The 22,976-nt window shown below is 36.5% G+C and overlaps 1 protein-coding gene across 2 annotated transcripts in view; it reads right to left on the bottom strand.

Annotated features, from left to right (window-relative positions):
* PARG (poly(ADP-ribose) glycohydrolase) overlaps window positions 1-22,976 on the bottom strand; it is a 72,934-nt gene that overhangs the window by 49,180 nt on the left and 778 nt on the right. The window contains exons 2-7 of one of the 2 annotated variants that reach the window (XM_075154324.1): window positions 20,288-20,354; window positions 16,814-17,797; window positions 14,384-14,570; window positions 13,123-13,245; window positions 11,689-11,772; window positions 10,521-10,595 (exon numbers count right to left, since the gene is read on the bottom strand). In XM_075154324.1, the coding sequence (XP_075010425.1) occupies window positions 10,521-10,595; window positions 11,689-11,772; window positions 13,123-13,245; window positions 14,384-14,570; window positions 16,814-17,797; window positions 20,288-20,354 (1,520 nt within the window). The remainder of the gene's footprint in view (window positions 1-10,520; window positions 10,596-11,688; window positions 11,773-13,122; window positions 13,246-14,383; window positions 14,571-16,813; window positions 17,798-20,287; window positions 20,355-22,976) is intronic. The other variant, XM_075154323.1, reaches the window with a different exon arrangement.

Raw genomic sequence — 22,976 nt, 5'->3', positions numbered from 1 at the left:
CAGACTCTCTCAATCTGTTATTTGGAACAGCTGGGAGGAAAAAAAAAAAACAAACCCAAACAAAAAAGCCTAAAAAAGTTCTTATTGGGTCACTCTACAAAGCCAGGGAGTAGATGAATTCTACTTAAACACATTGTGCCACAACTATCAGCATATCTGATACCTAGACAGAGACACTACGCTGCAGCCCGCTAACTTGTATGCCTATATAAAACAGACTCTTTGTCATAATGTAAAATATTATACGTATAAACCAGATTGAAACCTAGAAGCAAAGTGGGGGTCAAGGGGGTGGGGATTTTAGTTCCCATTTTATTAAGTTAATGAACTTCCAAAACTGCAGGAGAGAATAAACTCTCAACTGCCTCCTTTAGTTCCCTTATAAAACTAATTCAGTAGGAAACACACCTAGCTGTCAAATCCACCCCATTTCTTGAGCATTTGTCTGATTAGAAACCAGAGGAAGGACAAAGTAATCTTTGGAGGGAAGAGGGAAAAAACATAACACTAGATTATGCGGAGAAGAATCTTATTTGAGAAGAAGAATGCTTCTGACATTTATCAAAACCACAAACTGACACTTCAAAAGGAAAAAGGAAGACAGCTTACAAGGCAGAGGTTAATTCATTTTTGTTTAATTTTTCCCCCCCTGAAGCCTCATTCACGTCTTCTGCCAATCCAACCCTGGAATGATCTCTCAGGTGTATCATCCCTAACAATGGATGGCAGCTTTGTTCTCAAAGCTTTTCAACATTCTAAATAAAATCTGAGAGAAAAATGTACATTTATATTTCCATCTCCTCTTAATGGTTTTAGAAGCCCCGTTTATACTGCTAAGGTACTGGAAATCTAACCTCAATCATTTTCATTACCAATGAGTAAACCTCAGTCCTGATTCTCTACAGGCCACCAACAGACTCTACCTGCGTATTCTTGCAGAGCGATTCTATCATGAGCAGAAGCATCACAAAACTTTCCAAAGCAGTGGCAGAGTCTTGGGAAAAAAGTCAAATACTGCTTTCTAAATACTTTTGAGTTACTCTTGGGAAGTACAAAGCAGTAGAAAGGACAATGACCTTGTTTCTACAGCAGGGCTGTAACATGAGGGAAAAGAAAAGTATCTTCCATCTGACTGACACAAACTAAGGGTGAAAACAATCCGTTTCCAGGTTCATTCAAAACTTTTACCTCTCTAAACACAGTACTTGAGGAAAAAAAAATGTTTAATACTGCTATGATTTTAAAAACATCTGCTAAGAACCGTAGTGTGGAAGTATTTGACGGCTTTTGAATGCTTAACTACAACTTTTTTCAACCACTTTTGAAACCGATAACCTTGCACTGAAAGCTTCATGAGACAACATAAGTATCTCCCTTACGAAAGCTGTATTTTCTTTGACATTACCAAAAAAGGTCAAGCACAGACAGAAGGGGAAAAAGAAGGATCAACTAAAGATAACACAATAGCATTGTAGATTTCAACAAATCTATAGACTATTTTTTGCTTGGTTGTCAGAATTATAGACTCAAAATAACCAATATCTTGAGAAAAATATCCAGGAATTAAGATGATATTGGCTAAATAAGAAGTCAGACCATCTCCAGGGTACACACTCTGCCACCTTTGCAAACCTGCTCTTTAAAGAATGCATGGCAACTAATAGCAAACTCTGCATGGAAGCAATATAAACAAATTCAATTTTTTAGATGAAAAAGCATGAGAAGAATTGGGAATATAGTTACACTACACTTCATTTATGCCTTCATAGTCATCCTAACAATGGCAATGCCTCTTTATCACTTCCCTGCTTCCATGTACACTTTTTCAGAGAATGTTTCTCTTGAAAGTTTTGACCATCATCAGTTCATCAGTTTTCTTTTTTTATTCTAAATGCTCCAGACATTAAAAAAAAAAAAACAAATCTAAAGGCACAAAGCAGCTAAGGAAAGCCACCACAACCAAAAGGAGCTTCTCTTAGTCATTTGGGATAGATAGGTGAGCACAGATAAATGATGATTTACACATAATCCAACAGAAGCAAAGAAATCTGTTCATCAGCCCCCTGCTCCCAAAACAAAACAAAGCAACTATCAGAAGATAGCTTTTAAAAACAGAACATTTATATTTACTAGATTTTTTTTCTTTTCTTTTCTTTTTTAAACAGAAATGTTCTCAATACAGTGAAAAACTATGAAAGAGATCCTCGGGATGTATCTTTACATTGTGTCAAAGCATTAAGTATCCACAAACACTTAAGACACAATATAATTAAAACTCTACACCTGGTATGTGTAGATATGCCTTCCCTGGCAGTTCTGAGTCAACAGTCTGATGCAATAGTCATTGTGATGGTGCTTACAAAACACCACTTAAAAGATACTCCACTGTTTTGCTGAGAAAGGTCAGAAAACTAAGAATAAGCCTGTAATTCAGTACTCAATGCTCTTTCTCCTCTACAGTGCTTAGCTTCTAATGTTTTGAATGTGTACAAGCTGCATATTCCCTCCACCCCAAAAAAGCTCACATTTTGTTCAATATGGGGACAAATTCCTTTCTGCTACTGTGAAAAGAAAACCCTTCACAGCACACTCAAAAGACCTTTTCAGTTTAGATTTTAAAAAGGTAATCTGATGTAATGAAAATTGTTTGAAAACATCTGGACTAAAATGAAATCCAGCAAGGAGCAATGGATAGGCTATTTTCAGCCTTGGGACATTTTATTTCTTGCTTAAAAGCCTACATTTGTAGTGCTGACATCTCTGTACAATGCTCACTTCTGTTAGTACTGTCCAGACAATTATAAAAATGATTTATCAAAAACCCAGTCACCTGAACAATTTGGTACTTTAAAATTCCTTCTATTCCAGTATCACTGATTACAGCAATCATTTTTTCAAGCAGGTCATTCAAACAACAAAACATACAGGAAAGACTGACATGGTTCATAAGACCTGCTAGGAGACAAGAGTGGGGTAAAGCCTTCTTAGAACAGAAAAATCTCCCAAGATATGCACATACTTAACAGTAGCGGGCGTTCTTAAACAGTTTGGTCTTTTTCAAATGAGGGAAAATCCAGAGTTCAACCATAACCCAACTAGACTGTACTACAGTCGCATCATCTTCAGATATTGTATTTACAGTCTTTTTATTTGATGAAAAATTGAAATAATGGTAAAAAAATGGAAGCATAATTTCCAAAATTGTCCAGGTAATTCCCAAAATTTCTTAAGGTTATTAAGTTTAAGGTTATTAAATTAAGGTTATTAAGGTTAAGACCACACACACTTAAAGGCTGTGTGGTTCTGTGGCTATATGAAATTTTGCAATTTGAGTATTTCATTGACAAGACAGTTCTTAATTTCATTCAAATCAGCTCAGTTATCTCAAAATGCAACCAATTCTTCTTAGAGAGGAAGCAGACATACTGCTAATATTTGCACATCTGATTTTTCTGCTCAGCTCTCAAACATTTAATATGCTCCATCTTAACTCAATTACTTGCATCTGACACATTTTCTGAAAGCACCAAGTTCAGGCCAAGAGTGCTAGTATACTACATAGCAACATACATTCAAATGAGAAACTATAGTTTGGCAAAAAATGCACTAAGCGCATTCTGTAGATATTATCCCAGGTTTTACTAGGTTTACGCCACAATTCAGCAATTTAATAACACACATTTGTCAGGTTTTTCAGTGAAATATAAGAGTTTTCTTCTATTTATGTTAATTATTCCTAAGTGCAAAAGCATTGACTAACAGAAACAAGACTCATTGTAATATGCTCCATCACTCCTCACTTTAACAATATTCTCCTATATTCTGGAATCTGTGCAGAACACCTGCAGTAGGAAAAAAGTGATATCTTAGAAAGTGTGTGCACATATCCATATGAATATTGCTAGGCCAAAATTTAAATAGTAAGGATTTGTGCAAATGAAAAAATAATTCATAATACAATAATTAACTTCAATTTTTCAAGAAAAAACCAGACTCTTGGAAGAGCAAAACATCTGTAATACGTATGTGTGATATTTATGGAAAATAGAAAAAGTTGTATTTATAAATGAATTTATTTACATACTTATCTTGCATATTATATATTAAGTTTATGTATTTGTAAATGACATTTCTAGAAAACTTGAAAAAAGTATTAAGTAAGTATTAAGTGAGGTTCTAGAAATTTACAGGTAGACACTTGCATGTAAAAGCAGACAGTAACGAAGCCTCACATCCTGAATGTTCCGGACTTCTAAAAGGATCTAGCATCCAGAAGTATGACCGTCATGCAAGTTTTAATGGAAAGAAGCAGGGAGAAATGGGACTCCTTTTCTAATCCTGTTTCAAAACTAATTACAGCTGTAATTGTAAGACAAACATTTTTAATAGCCCGTATTCTATATCATGTAAAAAGCATAACTAAAGGGTGAAGAAAAATAGCAATATATTCCTTCACCTTGACAATTGACCTTGTTTTCTTGCTACATAGCTTTTTATCAGACTTAGGATAAGCTGAGATTTGTGCCATAAAAAAAAACTGCCAACAGCCAGTTTTGAGGCTAAAACCAGTGAACTCATGCTTGACTGGAAAAGGAGAAAAAGGAACACAAATAAAGTGGTCTGGTACATTCTTCCTTTTCCTTCATGCTGAAGGTTCTTCTCTGCAATTAAGTATAGACAGGAGAAGAGACTGGTCTTTTTAAAGAGCATTATCATGTTTCTTTCAACCTCACAGAAAAATCCAAATTTAAAAGTTATACAGCTTCTTTCATAATAGAAAAGGATTTCCTGAATGCTGAATTTATATGGGAATCAACAGCAAATATGCAGATCCTGGTCATTAAATAGATTGATTGGCTTCAAACAGCTTCCCCCCCGCCCCCCCCCAAAAAAAAGAAGACCACAAAACATCCATAAACAGGCACTGCAGACACACACACGCTTTTTCCTACACTAAAAGCCAAATCTAACAATTGGAAACTGAGTGTTACATAGAGGAGAATGAGAGAGTGTCTTTGTAAAGATACCAATAGCATATCCCCTTTAAGTCTTCCTACTTGCATCAAGTAGGCACCACGGAGTTCTGCAGAGAGCCTGGAAAAACAAATTTTAAGAGGCATAACTGCCTTCCAGTGAGGTTCATTTAAAACATCAATTACCTTTATTATTTTGTCCTCCTAAAAGAGGCTAGCGTATATATCCCCATGCCTTTCTGTCAGCAACATCTCATATTGGTACTACGACACAACGGGGCCTGCGTGACAAGGCCGCTCCTGCCTCTCAACTTCAACCCAGCGAAGTCATAAGAACGTAAAAATGGACAAAAGTTCATGAAAGCCCATCAACAAAAGATGCCTAGAAAGTCTACAGCAAGAAAAGCAAGAACAGCACTTCCTCACAACGCTCTTTACTTACAGTAATCAGTTTCAGAAATTTCCAGAGTTCATCACAGTATCTGTATAGATGTCAATGTGATCCTTCTACCAGCAATTTCTCCAAATCCCTTCAAAACCTGATGTAAAGCCATAGCATCCTGTACACCCCGTGACAAGGAGTTCCACAGCCTTTTACTCAGTATCTAAATAAGTAATTACTTTTGTCTGGTTTTGAAACCCTTACCTGCTAGGAACACTCACCTGGTGTCCCTTAACTGTTGTACTAGAAGAATGAACAGTCATTTCCTCTTCACCCTCTCTTACATTGAGTTTGGACACCACTGTTATACCCATTCCCCACTTCTCTCTCAACTAAGATGAAAAGATGAAACAGTCCTAGCTTATTTAGACGTTCCTCATACGGAAATTATTACACACCTTTACACCATTCCTGACTCCTCTCATTGTATCTTCTCCATTTCACAGACATAAACTTTCCACCAAGATGATCAAGCTCAAAGAGTCCAGACAAACATAAAAATAGTTATGGATACAATGTGAACATCTGCAAGATGTACTGTGATGCATTTTTCAGATGACTCACAGAAGCTCAGAGACAATCACTGTCTATGCCACACAAATTTACCTAAACTCCAATCTTTGGTCTATGCTTCTCAATCAAACTTATGTCTGAACTATTTGCAATTTCCAATACATGAGAATCACCAGAGGTCTTTTAATGACATGCCTAAGTAGCGAATTTAGCCCTTTTCAGCACTGACTAGCATACAGACATTATTTCACAAAGTAACCTTTTAAATACAAATATTTGGGGAATCCTAAATGCTAACAGTCCTGCATACAAAAGTCCCTCTCTTCCTGCTTTGCATATACAAAAAAGCAGCAAGAGTAGCTAAAAATCAGATGACTAGATCTGATTAATTCCTTTTACTGAAGTATATCAGGACAGTCTATAACTTAGATAACTTGCAAGTAAAATTTGAAAAGCATATGAGCATTATTCCTTTGTTTTCTGACACTAAAATGATGTAAATGCTATAGTTCTTCTCCAGGTTTCAAAGGAGTTTAGAAGAAGATTGAAATTAAACCACATGAGCAATAAAAGCGCCCATTGTTGTTTCATTGCCTGCAGAGTTCCTTTTTGTCACTTTAAGTGTCTGTCTTAGATATTTTCCAGTAGATTTGTTATTAACTTAAGTATTGCTGCTAAATCTCACGAGTTTTAGATAGGACCAAATAACTCAGTTTGATACAGCTCTACTGTAAAGGACAAAAACAAGTTGTGAGGCAGCTCACCAACTGGTTCACCTGAAAAGAGCTCAGATTTTAATGACAACAGAGGTTCTATATCATGAAGGTTCCGGAAGCTTCACAACATAAATCCTACTGACTTAAGTTCTTGTATACTATGCAACTAAAACTGAATTTAAAAGAAGGATCACCTTTAAAGAAAGTTATGCACTGCTTATGCAATTGTCATGGCATTTTCAGATTTAAACGCTCCTCTGTTCCTGAAAGAGCAGGACAGATGCAAGCAATAAGAGGAAGAGTTCATGAAACAACATTAACAAGAATTATGCTTAAGCTCTAAGGGACTTTAAAGCAATACAATAAAAACAAAGCATGTCCAGAACAAGGAGGCCCAATCTAAAGCAGCAGACCGTGTGACTGTCTTAAATGATAAAGCCCTACTTTTCCCTTTAAATAAAGTTGCTGTTGTTGGAGATTAGTCTAAGACATAAGCCTTGAATGACCTCACTAGAATTTTCATTTCATGCACTTAGGAAAAAGCAAAAGAATTTGGTCTTGCCTGGAAGTGGAAGGGCAAATCTACAAGAAAGAAAAATAAAAACTACTACAGTATGTAGCACTGTTGATCAAAAGCATGTAATAAATTCCCAACCTATCATCATTCACGTAAATAAAGCTCATCTACAACACATTGTGGGTCCCGAGACAGCTCCATCCACAGCGGTTTCCTCACGTTTCCTTTTCTGCTTGTTGTTTACTCTTTCCTGTCTGGCTTCTAGGTAAGTTCTGGGAAAACAGATGCAAAGATGACTTCCAAGTGACAAGAATTTTGCAAGTAAGAAGAAAAGTGTTAGCACTAACAATTTTCATCCACTAAGTAATAACTTGAATAAATCCTAAGCCTGTTTGCCAATATTAACAAACAGATGGCAAAACAAATCGATACAACAGTGTGGAAATTCCATAGAGGACAACAAAACTGTCAGATGTCTGAAGCAAATAAGCTACTGAGAACTTTACGTACATTACTGATGGGTGCTATGAACTTTTCAAAAGAAACAAAAAACCCCGAAGCTCCCAAATTTACTTCACTGTACAAATAGGAATTTTACTTCCACACATTAACTGGCATCCACAAGAATCTTTTTAAAATAGCGTGAGGGCTCCCTCTTCTGACAATGCTTTGGACAAACTGTAAAACTGGTCAGCCTGTACATGTCTGGGTATGTTGTTTTGGAAAAAAATCGTGGCTTACATACGTGATATTTATTTCCCATTAGTTAAGAAAGCTGAAAGTGTTTTAATCTTAAAGGAAAATAAACTTAAGTCCAAGAAACTGGTAATTATTGTTATTACAAGGAAATTGATTTGAATCTTACAAGTAGGATTTAAAAATAATGCATATTTTGACTGAGTACCTTGGAAGGAAACTACCTAAAATAGGAAACACAATGTAAGACTGATACGAAAGCATTTAACAGATGAATAGATAAAGTGAGCTGTGTCCAGAATCAGAAGATAAAATAACAAATGGTACTTTATAGTTTACCAAGCACAGACCTACTGAAGTAATATCTGAATACAGTGGCCTTAAATGAATCACTAAAATAGACGCCGTTAGATTTGTGGACGCAGCTCCTTTCTAAATCAGAATTCTTGGTTAAGAATGTATTGGAAGTCAACAGTGTCCAAGAATATAAATAGATATTTGAGGATCATAGACTCTGTTTTAATCTTTTTCTTTTAATATGTATTTGTGACTATTTCTCCCTCTGCTGAGCTGCTGCCCCTCCCTTTGGGCTGGTTATTCAAGCCAGCTTTCCTTTCAACCAACCCTCTCAACTTCTGTTGAGCAAACGTCACCTGAAACAGTTTCCCTGTTCCCTCAAAACCATAAGATAAACAAGAAAATACACAAGCCAATGGTAAGCCCTTAATCATTAAATCCCAAATACAGTAACTTCAAAATCATAGAATCATAGAATCATACAGGTTGGAAAAGACCTCCAAGATCATCGTGTCCAACCGTCAAAGCTACACTTCACTACAGCTACTATATTTAGGTCATTTCCACAGAGGATCTCAACTTTTCACTCAATAGCTACTCACTTAAGCAGACTGCAAACAGTCTTTGAAAGCAGATGCCTTGTTAATTTACAGAACTTCAAGAGTTCATACATCCCTCAATCATCCCTCTCTACAAGATGTATCCCTTCCACATGTTCTGTTCACTAAATTCAATATATTCAATAAACAAAGCCAGGGTAAGATTTTGCTCCTGTAGTCTACAAGGAGCCACTGTCCTATGGTGCTTCACTGTTCCTTATTTAATATACTGCTGCACACTCTTCACCTTGGTCTAAAAATCCATGTTTTGAAACAGCTCTCCTCCCTTCATCTGGCAACCTCACAAATAAATCATCTTTCCCAGGTGACAGAAATTGCCTTTTCACCCGCAGTGAAAGATTGATGCTTGATACATAGTTTATTTCCCTATTGTTCCTCTCTTCTCTGGAGACAGCTGATATTACTTACTCTCCCTGGCTGATGATCTCCAAATCTAATCATCCATAGTTTCCGAACTCCCAGATGCACGATATGAACGCATCAGGACAAGCTCAGTTGCGTTTGTAGCAATACAATGCAAATCTGGTACATTCCTGACACAGATTTTTAAATAAATAGTTTGCTTGTATTTTAAAATATTCTAATAATTTAAATATGTATTCTTTAATAACACAAAGTTGAACAGTTGAACAGGCCAAGTTAATTTTTGTTAGTACAAGAGTCAACAGGAGCAAAGAAGCCAAATGTCCACAGCCTCTACCATCCAGCCGTGACAGCCTCAAAAACAGAGAGACCCCACAGATGAGAGGAGGGAGCACTAAATTGGCAAGATGGGCAAACACAGTAGCTCTCATGGCTAGCAAATATGATACCACCAGTATTTTTATAGGTACCTTCTGTCAGTAATAACAATACCATGTTGCATGCAAAACAAAACTCATTCTGTAAAATAGTAGTCCCTATACGCAATGGAAATAGGCAATAGAAAGAACAGTTCCTCTGATTACATGAATTAAGCAGACATCTATTTTAAACGTACATAACTAACAAAATTAACTTCAAATCAAATTTCGTTTCCACTGAACCTTAATACAGCTTAGCAAGCCCCTCCCAAGAAAACAAGCACACGTGTTTTAAAAGCACTTATGAGTTGGTGGAAGAAAAATACAACAATTTCTACTGCATCTCATTTAGTCTCCCATACTGCTTTAATTAGCATAGTTTCTGAACGTCGGTCAGGATGTGCATTAATAATAGTCCGACTTGCGTTTGCCACCTACTATTCATTTTTCTTTTCCATCCTCTTCCAGGAAGGTGACATGAAGTCATAAAAACCACCCCAATCTTTCAAAGGCTCCACAGTTTAAATTCATCATCTCAGCATATAGCAAAATTTTACTATTAGACCAATACAAACACCACTGTAATATAACATTGAAGTTGTTTAAAATAGGAAAAAAAGAGCAACACTTTTTAAAACAAGAAACCATTACACTGGAAATATCAATACAATTCATTAATAAATCTGGTTATCATAAAACAGAGAAAAGGCATTTCTCATCTTACCTTCAATAACTTTAGTTGCTACTGAAGCACCTAAATTACCTGCTTAAGATTTAAAAATAATCCCGTTTATGAAGTAGAATTATCATTTCAACTGAAGTTAACAGGCAAATAACTGTCCACATAAATGATGATTGCAAAACCTTTACTCTTGAAGAGGGAAATAAAGCCAAAAAGCATTGAGACATATAGACAAAGTAGTCAATTTTACTTTTCTTGCTATTTTAAATCAACTTGGTTTACCTTCTCACAGAAGTCAGTAAGAGCAGTGAAGTCCCATTTCTTGGAATAAGCAATGTTGTATCTCAGTATAGCCTCCTAGGGAAAGCGCACAACAAAATAAAGCTTAGAGATACTTATTAACAGAAGAAAAAAGACTTTATGACATTTCCTTCTTGAAGGAACAGTACCATCTAGTGGCTAAAACCTGTCAGAGAGCCTACCAAAATCCATAAAACTGTATTAATATGGTGCGACTCGATGATACTGAATCCTATATTTTAGGTTTAGCACTGAGTAAGTTTAGTCTACAGGTTTTTCCTCCTAGCACAAAACAAGATAAGGCATGCTTGGATCTGCCTACAACACACAACACAAATATTCCCCACCCCATGCTTGCTCTCTCTACAAATACCAAAGAAGTGTCCCTCAGAAATATAGCAGAAGTTTTACCAGTTTACGAACTTGAAGAATCAGAACCATAACAAAATTAAATAGGCCCTTTACAACCTTTAAAAAAATTCTCAAGAAAAAATACCAAATAAAATAGCATTATCAAGGGAAGTTTCGTAAGTTGCCAGGGAAGCACTATTTATTTGTATAAAGTTTATCTGTAGCTTTTGCATCCGCCCCCTTCCCTGCCTTTAAGGTATCATCCAAATTACATTATTCTTCACAAAAAACATAATAGCAATTCTAAGCTGCTCCAAATCACAAATCCAGTGAGAACCAATAAAACCAATGAGAACTATAAGAGTTATCAACAGAGCATTAGTCTCCAAAATTTACAGATTTTTGTCAGCAGCTTGAATTGTTGCAATTTTAGTGGAGTATACTGGTGTGAACAGTTACTGTTTCAAACTCTCTCACCCATGCACCGCCCTACCATCTGGTTACAGAAAAAACCTACATGCTACATTTACTACAAACTAGTAGAAACCGCTGGCCAAACACAGTTTTGTGTAGACTTATAAAAGACAATTCACTCTAATAATACCTAATAAACTCAGTGGTAACACTTAAGACTCATTAATTAAGACCCTTAATTCATTAGGGAATCCCTTGAACAGCACAGATTTTTTAAAATTTATTTTCATAAGTGGTTAAACAAAGAGGACTGAGCCTCTAACTCACTAACAGTACATGGAGAGCCTGAATGTATATAGACTTAATTTCAAATTGATAAGCTTACCTTCAAATCATGCGAGCAAGTAAATTTGTTAAGTAAGGCAGTTTGGATTAGTTCCCATCGACTTCCAGCAGTTCTATCTCCATTCTTTAAAACAAAAGCCCAAAACAAAGTCAGATTAAGTTATTCAAAACAGAAAGACAAACTGACTAATAATTGCCTTCCTTGCCATATTTTTTTTAATGAAGTTTGCTTTATATGTGAAGTTCTTTACAAATAAACCACAGTAACTGTAAAGTACTTCTGCAAGTTCTAGTCCACTGCGTTTTACTTCCTTAAGAGTTCCTTTTTAATTGAAGCATTCACAAAATTCATAAGGAGCTCTTTTTCACATACGCAGCACTCTTCCTCATGTCATCTCAAGGACAAATAATATTCAGTACATTCCTTGTGAAGAAAGTGGATTTTGCAGATAAAACATGACCACAGTTTATAAAATCTGCAACTCAAAAATATAAACTGAACCAACCTCAAAAAAATGTAATATTAAGAACAATAAGGGCACAGATTATACAAGCATATTGCTGTGGCTGACTCTTGCGCCAACCCAAATTTAAGACATCCTGTGATTTTTTTCCTCAACAGAAAGTCTTACTGCTCATTGCAAGCAATAATTGTATTTCGTATGAGACTACCACGAGGGCAGAGACAACTCATCTTGCTCAACAAAAATCTTATCAAAACTTTATTTCTGAAACATCAATTAAATTCATTTTACACTGCATCTGTAAAATTGATAATTTAAAGGACTGAGAGTATTTCCTAGAGGCTAATAAAAATTCTCTGTTCCAGATTAAAATATCAATAATCATTATACAGTCTTCACTACAGGACACACTTGCTCATTTTATTCACCACAGTCTAAACTATTTCAGTGGGTATGTTTAAGTAAGTCTCAAGCAGTGACAAGAAATACCGTATCAACAAACCATGCAGGCCAACTCTAATCTGTCCACCATTGTTTTAGTGGAACAACAGACAGATACACCACAATCTATCAGCAATACCTGACAGAATATTATAATCAGAATGTAGTTACAAATTCATTCACATCTGTTGGCATCCCAAACTGCTTCACAAAAAAAACAAACAAACAAAAAAACCCCAACAAACAACCCAACCTTATAAATACATAAATATATAAGTATATAACTTACATGGAGTATAAGCTTATACTTCATATAAGTACAGAAATATACACTCCATCAAATCAACGGCTACGTAAAATAATTTCTAGGGGAAAAAAAAAAAAAAATCTTCTGCTCTGCCTGAAGCATCACAACCCAGAATGCAGCTTTTCAGACCAGGTATGTTCACCTATTTGATTTTCCAATTCCACACACACAGCTTGCTAACTGAGCAAATGCAGTAAACTGAAAACTCATCTATATGTAAACAAACTTATTTGATTACACAACTGTAAATACTTTATCTTACCTCATCCTCTACAGGGTATAAATTTTGTTCTGAGCAGGGCATTTTAACGTGTTTGTTGTCCCACAAATCTTTGTAGTGAGTTGGAAAAGGTTTAGGCACCTCTCCTTCCCTCAGAAGATCTACCTGCAACACAGAAGGAGGGGGGGAAAAACCTCAGACTCTACTTTCAAATAGAAGAAATAAAAAGTAAGCAAAAACATGTTAAAAATGCTCCCATCTAAGTCAACCTTTTTGGAGAGGGGAAAGCTACAAACTGACCACATGATGGATAATCAGTTAGAAAAAAATCCACCTCTTACTCTTATGTTATACTTGCTGAAAGAAACACCACTTTATCGTTTGATCTCTTGAAACACTGAAATGAAGATAATACATGCAATTATTTTATGTCCAATTATCAGCTAAACACTTCCTCATTTATGAATTTAAGTATTTACATAGTTTCACGCAAATATTTTCAAAATGTAGTTTCAAATGTAACCATAGTCATGCGCAGAAATAACATTTTTTAACCTAACACTGAAGAGGATGAAATACTGTTATATCTATAATGATTTCTCAAGTTTACTCCACAGAAGATCAGAAATGTAAAAATAAATAACGCAATGTTCTTAAAGACTTAATCTGCTATACGGCCTTCTGGCAGCACTGATTCTCCCAGAACTTGCATTTAAATTTAATGTGCTTTTCTTTTGTTTGCGATTTATCCATGACCCTACAGGTCTCTGGTCACATGTTTTATTTCAACAATAATTTGACTGCATATTACTCCAAAGGATTAAAGGCAAATATACCAGATTTGATCTAAAATGCAGTGGTAAAATTGCTAGAAACTCCTCTTCATTTTTTGTCTTTTTCATATCTTGAGCCTTCTGTGAATCTTGAACCCAAAACAGAATCATATTAAAATGAAAATATAACATGAAAATGTTGAAGTACAAATTTTACTTGCAGACGTATTTAAAGTCCCACAGTTTACAACTCAGACAAGGAAGTACACACACACCTATGCAAAAGAAAAATCTTGTCCCTAACAAGCCAGAGCAGTAAAACCATAATTTCTTCTGGATCTTAATATCCTAATTCTGTGCATCAGAAAAGTCAGTTTTCAGGGAAATCAGTTGCGCCAGTCTGCTCGCAAGGAATGGCAAAGAAAGATTTCCACAACCTGCTAATACTGTAAGACTAACATTTGGCATTTCATATTATTGAACAATTCAGTAAGAAATTTTATTTCAGGTAATACACTGAATTATCGTACTCTGACGGTTACTGTATGACTGGCCGAGGGTCGCAGATGAGGAAGACGGGCCCCACACATAGGCATTCTTTTCATCTCTTCAATTGGTGTCCCAAACCACTTCTTATTAGTTGGAAGAGGAGGTGGCATATATTTAGGAATCCTCCTTCCTGGCCTCTGGGGTTTGAATTCACACTTTTCTTTTCTGCTGTTAAAATAAAATACGTTGAAACATTTTATTTCCACTGAAAAAACTGGTAGGCAAATACACAAACTTCCACTCCAGGGTTACGTTTATAACAGTCAGTTTCTTTGCTAGCCTTTGCTGTGGCCCCAGGCCAAAGCTTTATTTGGGGAAACCCCCCACCAACAACCACCTCCTCCTCCCCAACACACACAAGTACGTCATGTCTACCAAAACACTCTTCTCTACAGGCTTACAAATACCCTCACAGAACTGCAATATCTTAGCAAGGCAGGGTTCTCCTGTGCAGAGTCATGCTCTTTCCCAACAGGATCTCTTCATCCAGGGACAGGAGACAGACTCATTGGTCTGCATTTGTCAGGATATCCTTTACAGACCCTTCTCAACTGTTAGAACACAAACACGTGTGCATGCACAGATGCACATATTCCTTCTTCAAATTAAAAAAAGTATTTTTTCATGCCAGGCATACAATACTTGCAATGGAAATAGACATTTAAAAGTAATCCAAAAAACACTTGCAAAATTCAAATATATGCAAGAGCAGATGAACTAATCCTCTTTAATGATCAAAAGCATTTGCACGGATCTGAGATATTTTGGGGAAGAAAAATCTGAACCTGCTGTATGTTTGATGTAACATACCAGATGCTTCTCATGCCAGAGAAAGTTCTCAGAGTAAAATGCAAAACTAGTTAAAAGCCTACACTTTGAGGTACTGTTTAGACCTCTAAATTCCCCTTAGCGAACTTACTCCACCCTTGGATAAAGATGTTGTCCAACCCGTTCACTGCCTCTGTGCACATGCCAGTATCTTCAGGTGCAGACAATGCCTTCAGCCTGGCCAATCACATGCAAACAGTGTAGCCACATCGGCTACCTGGTCTAATGAAAACCAGGAGGAAAGCTTTAAGATTTTCTAATTGCCCTCTTAAGCACTATAGACAATACAGTATTTTGGCTGGCACTGAGGATTATAACCTTCACATCATCTTGTTTAGGCCCTAAAAAGAAAAAAAAACAACAAACCACACAAACCTCTCCACAGCCTCATACTCTGCTTTACTAATTATTCTGTAAAGCACTGCTAGGATTCCCATCTACCCACACAGCAAAACTTTTCCATGAGTTTCCCTTCTCAAACATGGACTTCTTGCAAGACACGATGCTCTAGCACTGACAAACGGAAGCCTCAACCTCTGCTGCTTTGCTACAACAGCAATTCATTTAAATTAGTGAAAAGAGTAACTCCCTAAACCCATCATTTTAAACTTTATGACCCACTTCTCCATACTACTTTTAGCAAATTCATCCATCCATTTTTCCTAAGAACCTTTTTTTGTTTTCCAAATCCACTCTCAGCCTACTCATCTCTTAAGATTTCTCAAATGCAAGCTCCCGCCACAAGTTAGCCACCCTCCGTCACCCTCTTCTTCATTTCCTTGAAAGGTATGGTTTGTGCTGCTCCTCACATCCAGAAAGGACCTCCCAGCGAAGATGTGCAAAACTACTTTCTTGCCCTACTTTAAGGACTTGAGTCTACTGAGATAATTGCTTATTACACCGACACACAGAGTCCTCTTGTTTCTGCTTACTCCTTTGCTGTTTATCCACTTTCCCGGCTCCCACTGAAATCTAAACTCTTCAGAGCAGAGATTATCCTTTTGTCCTTACACAACAGCTAGCATACGGAGTCCTGGGTCATGCTGAAGGCTTCCATTTCCATTGCTGTAGTGTGTAATCACCAGTCCTTCTCCCAAATTATGAATAAAGCCAAAAAAAAACCCCGAAACACACACACACACATCTCTACAACTGCTTTCAAAAGTGAAATTTTTCATGTCTATTTCAATCAAAGCATCAGTAGCACTGATACTTCTGAATGAAATAATGCTAGAGCTACACTCCATAAAGCACTCCTGTACCACCATTCATTTTCAAGCATTAAAAATCCCATGGTCTTAAATCACTTCTTTGATAAAGAAAATCAACTTCCTACAGTGTCTTTAATTCCCTATTTTAACAGATCTCCAATGATTTAAAAAAATTGCACTGGACAAACATATCCTTTAAAAAAACACAAGTAGTCCCATTAAAAATAATTTACTTCAAGCTTACATCAAAGTTGTCTTTGTGTCTTAACATACATTTTGCAAAACTCTTTATACAATCCAGCCTCCAAAGTGCTATCAAAGAGGAAATTTTCAAGCATGAAAAAACAGATTAAAAGGCAGACAGAACACTACCTTTTCTCCTCAATCTTAGGTATCCTCATGAAGTGAGAGGTGATTTTGGAGTCTCTCTTCACACCCTGTTTTGCACCTTTGCATTCTGATGATGGAGCGGGAGAGATCCCAGGTGACTTTGTAGGCAGACCGTCCTCTTTAACGGAATTATCTGTTTCGTCAAAGCTTTCACAGCCCTTGGCAGAAAAACGTGACTTTCTTGACTCCAGTTCAGCATCCCCGTATTGAATTCTAAAAGATTTGTTCATGGATTTTGACATATTAATCTCCTCTCGCTCATCAAGAAATGGACTCGTTTCTTCATCAGCCTCTGACCCATGACAGCTATTTTTAGAATTATCTACATCCATTGGTGACTCTGGTTCACTTTCTTTCTCAAAAGCAGGTGAATCCCCTGAACTGCTCTGACATTTGCTCAGTTCCCCAGGACCTCCAAGATCAGATACACAAGCATCACAACCAGCATCTGAAAGCGGACTTTCCGGAACTACATCCCCTTCTTCTTGTTCACCTGTTAAACAGACAGAATTGCAACTCTTCAGCTTCTGTGAATTGCACGAAGCCACTTGTCCATATGTCTCGGTGTCTTTTGAAGAAAGTTTTGTATTTCCCATTTTCAAAGACCGGCCTGATGATAATTTCCTCTGAGTCCAATTGTCACTGCTTTCTTCACAGCCTCTCTGAGTATGCTTGCCAGTTTTGTGCATCTGATCGATGTTGGCGTTTTTAAAGAGGTCTCCAGACTGCATCCCCTTCGCAGGCTCTGTGTCTAAGACTGGATCTTTGTCCTCAGCCTCCCAGTTATACATGCTGCCTGTCTGAGGCAAATTTACATGCTTTGCACCAACTTCCACAGATATTTTTGAATAATTTTGCTGACAAATATTCTCTAGCTTTTTGACATCATGCTCACAGAAGTTCTCTTTTTTAATGGAAGTCATCTTGGGATTTGCCTCAGTATTGTTATTAATTTTGCTGTGTAAGCTGTTGAAGAGAAGTAAGGGAATTTAAAGTCTTATCTCCAAATGAAATTTCTGTATATGTATTTTCTTTTTTTTAAAGGAATGATTATAAACATACAATGGAAACTACAGAATTTTACTCATTACATTCTGTAAGTAAGCACTACTAGGATCAACAAGTTTTACTGCACTGGGTAATGTTGCTCAGTAATGACCTATTTCCATTTAAAGGCTCCAAAGGATGACGAATCAGTTGCTTACCTTAGAAATCCATTCCAGTGATTCATTATCCTTATTTTCAAATCTAAACAGTATTAAGTTATTATTTTGTTATTTTCTCCAGATGAAAAAAGTTAGAAGTCATGATAAAGTCCTCCTTAACTTTCACTTTAATCAGTTAAATACAATGAGCAAGGAAATCAATGGTTTTGTAGCCATTCCCTCAGAGCTACAAATTCATCTTTTAGAAGAACAGGACACAGTAGTCCATAATCTCAAAAACGTCCTATTACTTCCTTACTTTTATAAGCAGCCCATGACTCTTCAAAAAAAAAAAAATCACAGTACAAAAGCATAAGAGTAAAATATATTAAACTGATAATAAAAATTAAGACACATTAAATCAATTATTTTTAAAGAGAAAAATAACCTAATTCTTCCTGTGCTGTTTTACACAAAGAACAGAAGGAAATCTGTCCTAACCCTTACACAGGGAAATTAAGCAAGTTTTTTATGAGCAGATGAAACTTTTCAAGGAGACATTGGAAAGTCATTTCGCACTTACGTACTAATTTTTGTATCCGTGTATTGATAAAGAAAAATACTTAGACACCATATAAATATTAAAAAAACTGACTATCTTGGTGAATATATCACTCTGAACAATACCTTCTGAATGTATTGTTACAACATCGTATATAATCAATGCAAACTAAGCACACTAAACTCTGTATGTATGGTCATTGCCCAGTTTCCCATCTACACTAAATACGAAAATACGCAATTATCACACAATCCTACATTCAGCAACTGAACATCTTAGTAGATTCCTGAAGGCATTAATTCTGTCCAGGAATGATAACAGATCTGGATAAAGAGAGAGCATGCACACCTTCACCACTACAGAACAAAAAGAAAAGAAAAAATAAAGGGGCTTGGAGATGATAGCTTGGAACTTCACCCATAGGAAGATTGTTTGAAAACAAAAGGATTTTAGAAGGTTTTATGTTATGATAATTTAACTCCCCACCTATGCATTTGTTCCTGCACTGAAAATTTTGATGAACAAAAATGAAAGTTATGTTACTGCTGCCATCTCAGTAAGTGACTGTTTAAAGGTATTGACAACATCTGTTGTCAACTAAGATGAGAAATCAAATCTAACACAAAGACAGTGTTCAAACAAATTAAAATTGTGATGTTAACTGCAACAGAAAGGCATGTGAAGTGTTTACACGACTAACCTGCTGCTTAAAACTGACTAGGCTGTAATCTGTCAGCAAGGCTGGAGGAGGGCATATAAAAGCAATACTCTGAAGGAAATCTTGAAAAAAAATATTCATTCCCTCCTTAAGCATCCTCTTAACATCTTTGCTTTACTGCAACCTATGAGCCTGTAATTGAGCCCTGGGTACTTCTGTATTAATCATTATCACAAGTTCTCCTAGCTATTTTAGCACCGCTATGGATTTCAATTTCTATTAATTAACAAACATCCATGAAAAATAAACCAGCACATTTACAATTTCAATTATAGAAAAAAATAATATCTGATATTCCTCTGCACCAGATAGTTAAACTCTTAGGAGTTTAATTTTAACACTGCCTTGCAAACGCTACTCCTGGCAGGCTACAGTAGCAGAAAATATCAAACTTTACGTGGTGTCATTCAACAGCAAAACTTATTTATAACATCTTTCACAAAATAACCTGAATGCACATTTGAGCACCTGTAAATTTTGGTCCAAATTAAATCAAGTTGCACATGCTTATACTACAATGACAGTCCAATGAGACAAACCAAAACAGACTTTTGTCTGTAAATTAACAACAGAATTGTGAGTTGAATGCAGGACTGTCAGCGAAAATCTTTAACTGTTATTGCCCTATGTTAAACAAAAATAAAAGCAGAGCTGTTGACTAAGGACATAACCTGATATTACAGCTAACTCGATCTAGTGGTTGGCTGCCACTGGAAGCAGCAATCCCACTTTGCCTTCCCCTGCTGCAAGTTCCCATCTTTTTTTTTTGCAGGGGCAGCAGTACTTATTCACCTAAACAGTGAGGTGCTTCAGGAAGCTAAGTCAGCAAAAAAGTTTGGTTTTGGGGGTTGGAGGGGAGAAGTAGGGTACTAGTTAGCTTTTTGTAGTGAAAGTCTGTCAGTTAATTTTACTTAAGAGGATGATGTGCCAAGGTAAGGAAAGCAGCAGAAACAAGGTTGCCTTTTTTTCCATAGCTAGCTGGCAACCTCAAAGAACACAACTTTTGAAAAAGTATGCTGTATACATTTTACCTTTTGGACTCAGTTGTCTTGGGTCCTTTATTCTCCAACCAAGTGGTAATTGTCCGTTGTTTACAAACTGAAAAACCACAGTTCACTACATTATTACATGAAACATGATAAAACTGCAACATGATTGCATATGAATAAGATAACTTGTACTGGATGAAAATAAAAACACCTCAATTAAATCCTCATTATCGTCTCTACTATAGGGAGCATCCAGACACTAACACTATTAAAACGACACGTGATGCAATACTTAATTTGTATCAGTCAGCAGCTGTAGCTTCTGTAATAATCTTTATAAATACCATATAAATGGTGTGTGGTGGTTTTTTTTATCCAACTTCTTTTTTCCTTTAATATGGTTTAAAACATACAGTGAATCTCTAGATTTTAAAAAAAAAAAAGTGCAACTTGAACTTTCCAGCTCTCATTAGCATCACCACCACAGTGAGCCCTGAAAAACTTCTGCTGAATTTTGGAATGAAGAGGCAACATGACACAGCTTAAAACAAACAAACAAAAAACTAACAACTAGTCATCGTAGAAGACCCAGCTGAGAACCTTATTTGTATGTAGCATACTGTGAAACACGAGGCTTAATATAAAGATTGTACACATTAAAAGTGACAAGTGCTGAGAAAAGGACTTTTCTTTTCCCCTCCATCCATAAACAATTTGTAAAGCCTATCAAGGCTTACTTCCCCAAACAGCAACAAAATGTGAAGGACACATTTTTTTCAGATTTACTACCAATGACACAGCTCCAGTGAACATGATCAGGCTATCTCTGTGATGCTGCAGTCCAGACAAGCCTTCAATAGAACAGCAGCACATGAACTAATTATGTAGAGACTTGGGAGGGAATAAGGAGAAAAAACTCAAAGCAGTTCTTTCACAACTGGAAAGTAATCTTCATTAGTATAAGAAAGGTTTTTTAGTTTTGTTTTCGTGTTGTTATTTAAAGGTAATTCTGAAAATTTGGCAACTAGCTTCAGTTCCCTTTCTTTCCATTTGCCAAGAGAAGTTATCTACCTGCCACTCCTGACTGTGCAAGGTGTTTACTCACTGCTTTCAACTGGGTAAGTAAAATTTGTAGTTCCCTTATTGCAACAGTAGTTTTGCAGAACTTAAAAACCAGTACAGCAGATCTGGCTATTCTGATTAATAGTCACTACGGAAAGACTCAGCATTTTACTGCAAATGGAGGTTGTGTAACTTGTAGCATAGGTAGCTTAGGCCACAGGTAACTTAAAGAGACATTGTTTCATAAAAGCTTTCCCTAACATTTGAGGCCTTGAACACTCTTCTACAGACTCTACAGGTTATCAAATATCCTCATCAAAAGTACAGAATTTCTAGAATGAAAAAGTAATCTCCAGAAAACATTTACATCATTTTAAGTTCTTCTGAAACAGCACAAACAATAGTGCAAAATTGCCACCACGTGACTAGGTCACCGGGGAGTAATGCCAAGCTGCATGCAGATTACAAGCACAAGGATACCTGTGCAATACTCAGCCATTCAATTTTTCAACAAACGCTCAGCCTCATCCTTCTTGGGCAAAAATAACAGCTTGATGGATTTTATGAACTAAAAGATTTTTATTTCTAAAGATTCACTAATACTGAAGTATATTAGGCATTCTGTTTACCAAATTTCACCTTCTTATATTTGAAGTGTTAACCCAAATTGCCTACAGGAAAGGGGAAAGAAGCAGCCAGAAAAAAACCTGAAGAGACATGTTAAAACATAGGACAAATAAACCTCTTCAAAGGCAGCTGACTACCTCCTGAGGTACAAACTTGTGTTGAGGAAGGAATACTTCTTCATTAGCACAATAAATAGAAATGCTAGCAGCAGCATCAGAACAGAACGAAATGGCTTTGGTCTGAACTTGCACATCTGACTAGCCATTTGTGCCCTATAACCAACATAACACACGTTATTTTTCTTTAATACTACTAACACCTCTTTTTGCTACAGATAAGGTGATAAAAACACAAGAGGCAACAAAAAGACAACATATGCTTACATTCAGTGTAAACAATAAAACCAGACCTTGGTGTAATTTTTTTCAAGTTGTCTCTAAATTTCTATTCAAGATTCCCCAAATCATTCCCATAAAACAAACCATTCCTCAGGATCTACCACTGAGGAAAAAAAGTGAATTTTTCAAAGATTCTTATTTATCACTCTGTAGGAGTGCATTCATATAACTTCAAACTATTATCTACTCAAGGCTGCCTCTTAGTTACTGATTACTGAGGTTTAACTCATCAGCCAAAGACCATAGCAAATCCATTTGGTTTTGGTTTCCCTTCCTTGCATTCCTTTCTATTCCTGAAATAGCTACTTCATTGTGCATTAAAATTTTATTTTGACAGCATTAGCTCCGAATAAAAATAACCTAAGGAAGCCTCGTGGGAACTTTTTCTACGCAGCTTTGTTACACAGCAGGAGGAGCACCCCACGCGACCAGCAGCGCTCCAGGCCTGCGGCCACATGCCCATGTGGGTTCCCGTCATTACCCTCAGCTCTCCCTGCCGTGGTAGCCTGGCACAACAACAGCCCGCTGAACGTCATTTCTCTTGCAGCAAGTATTTGTCCTCTCACATGCGAAACGTGCTACCTTTAGCAGCTCACACCTCACCTAGATGGTTGCACTGTTACTCAAAGTTTGTAAAGAATCAG

Source organism: Calonectris borealis, chromosome 7, assembly GCF_964195595.1.
Source record: "Calonectris borealis chromosome 7, bCalBor7.hap1.2, whole genome shotgun sequence".
Taxonomy (NCBI): Eukaryota; Metazoa; Chordata; class Aves; order Procellariiformes; family Procellariidae; genus Calonectris; species Calonectris borealis.
The sequence above is the reverse complement of the archived record's forward strand: the minus strand, read 5'-3'. Positions and strand labels throughout refer to the sequence as shown.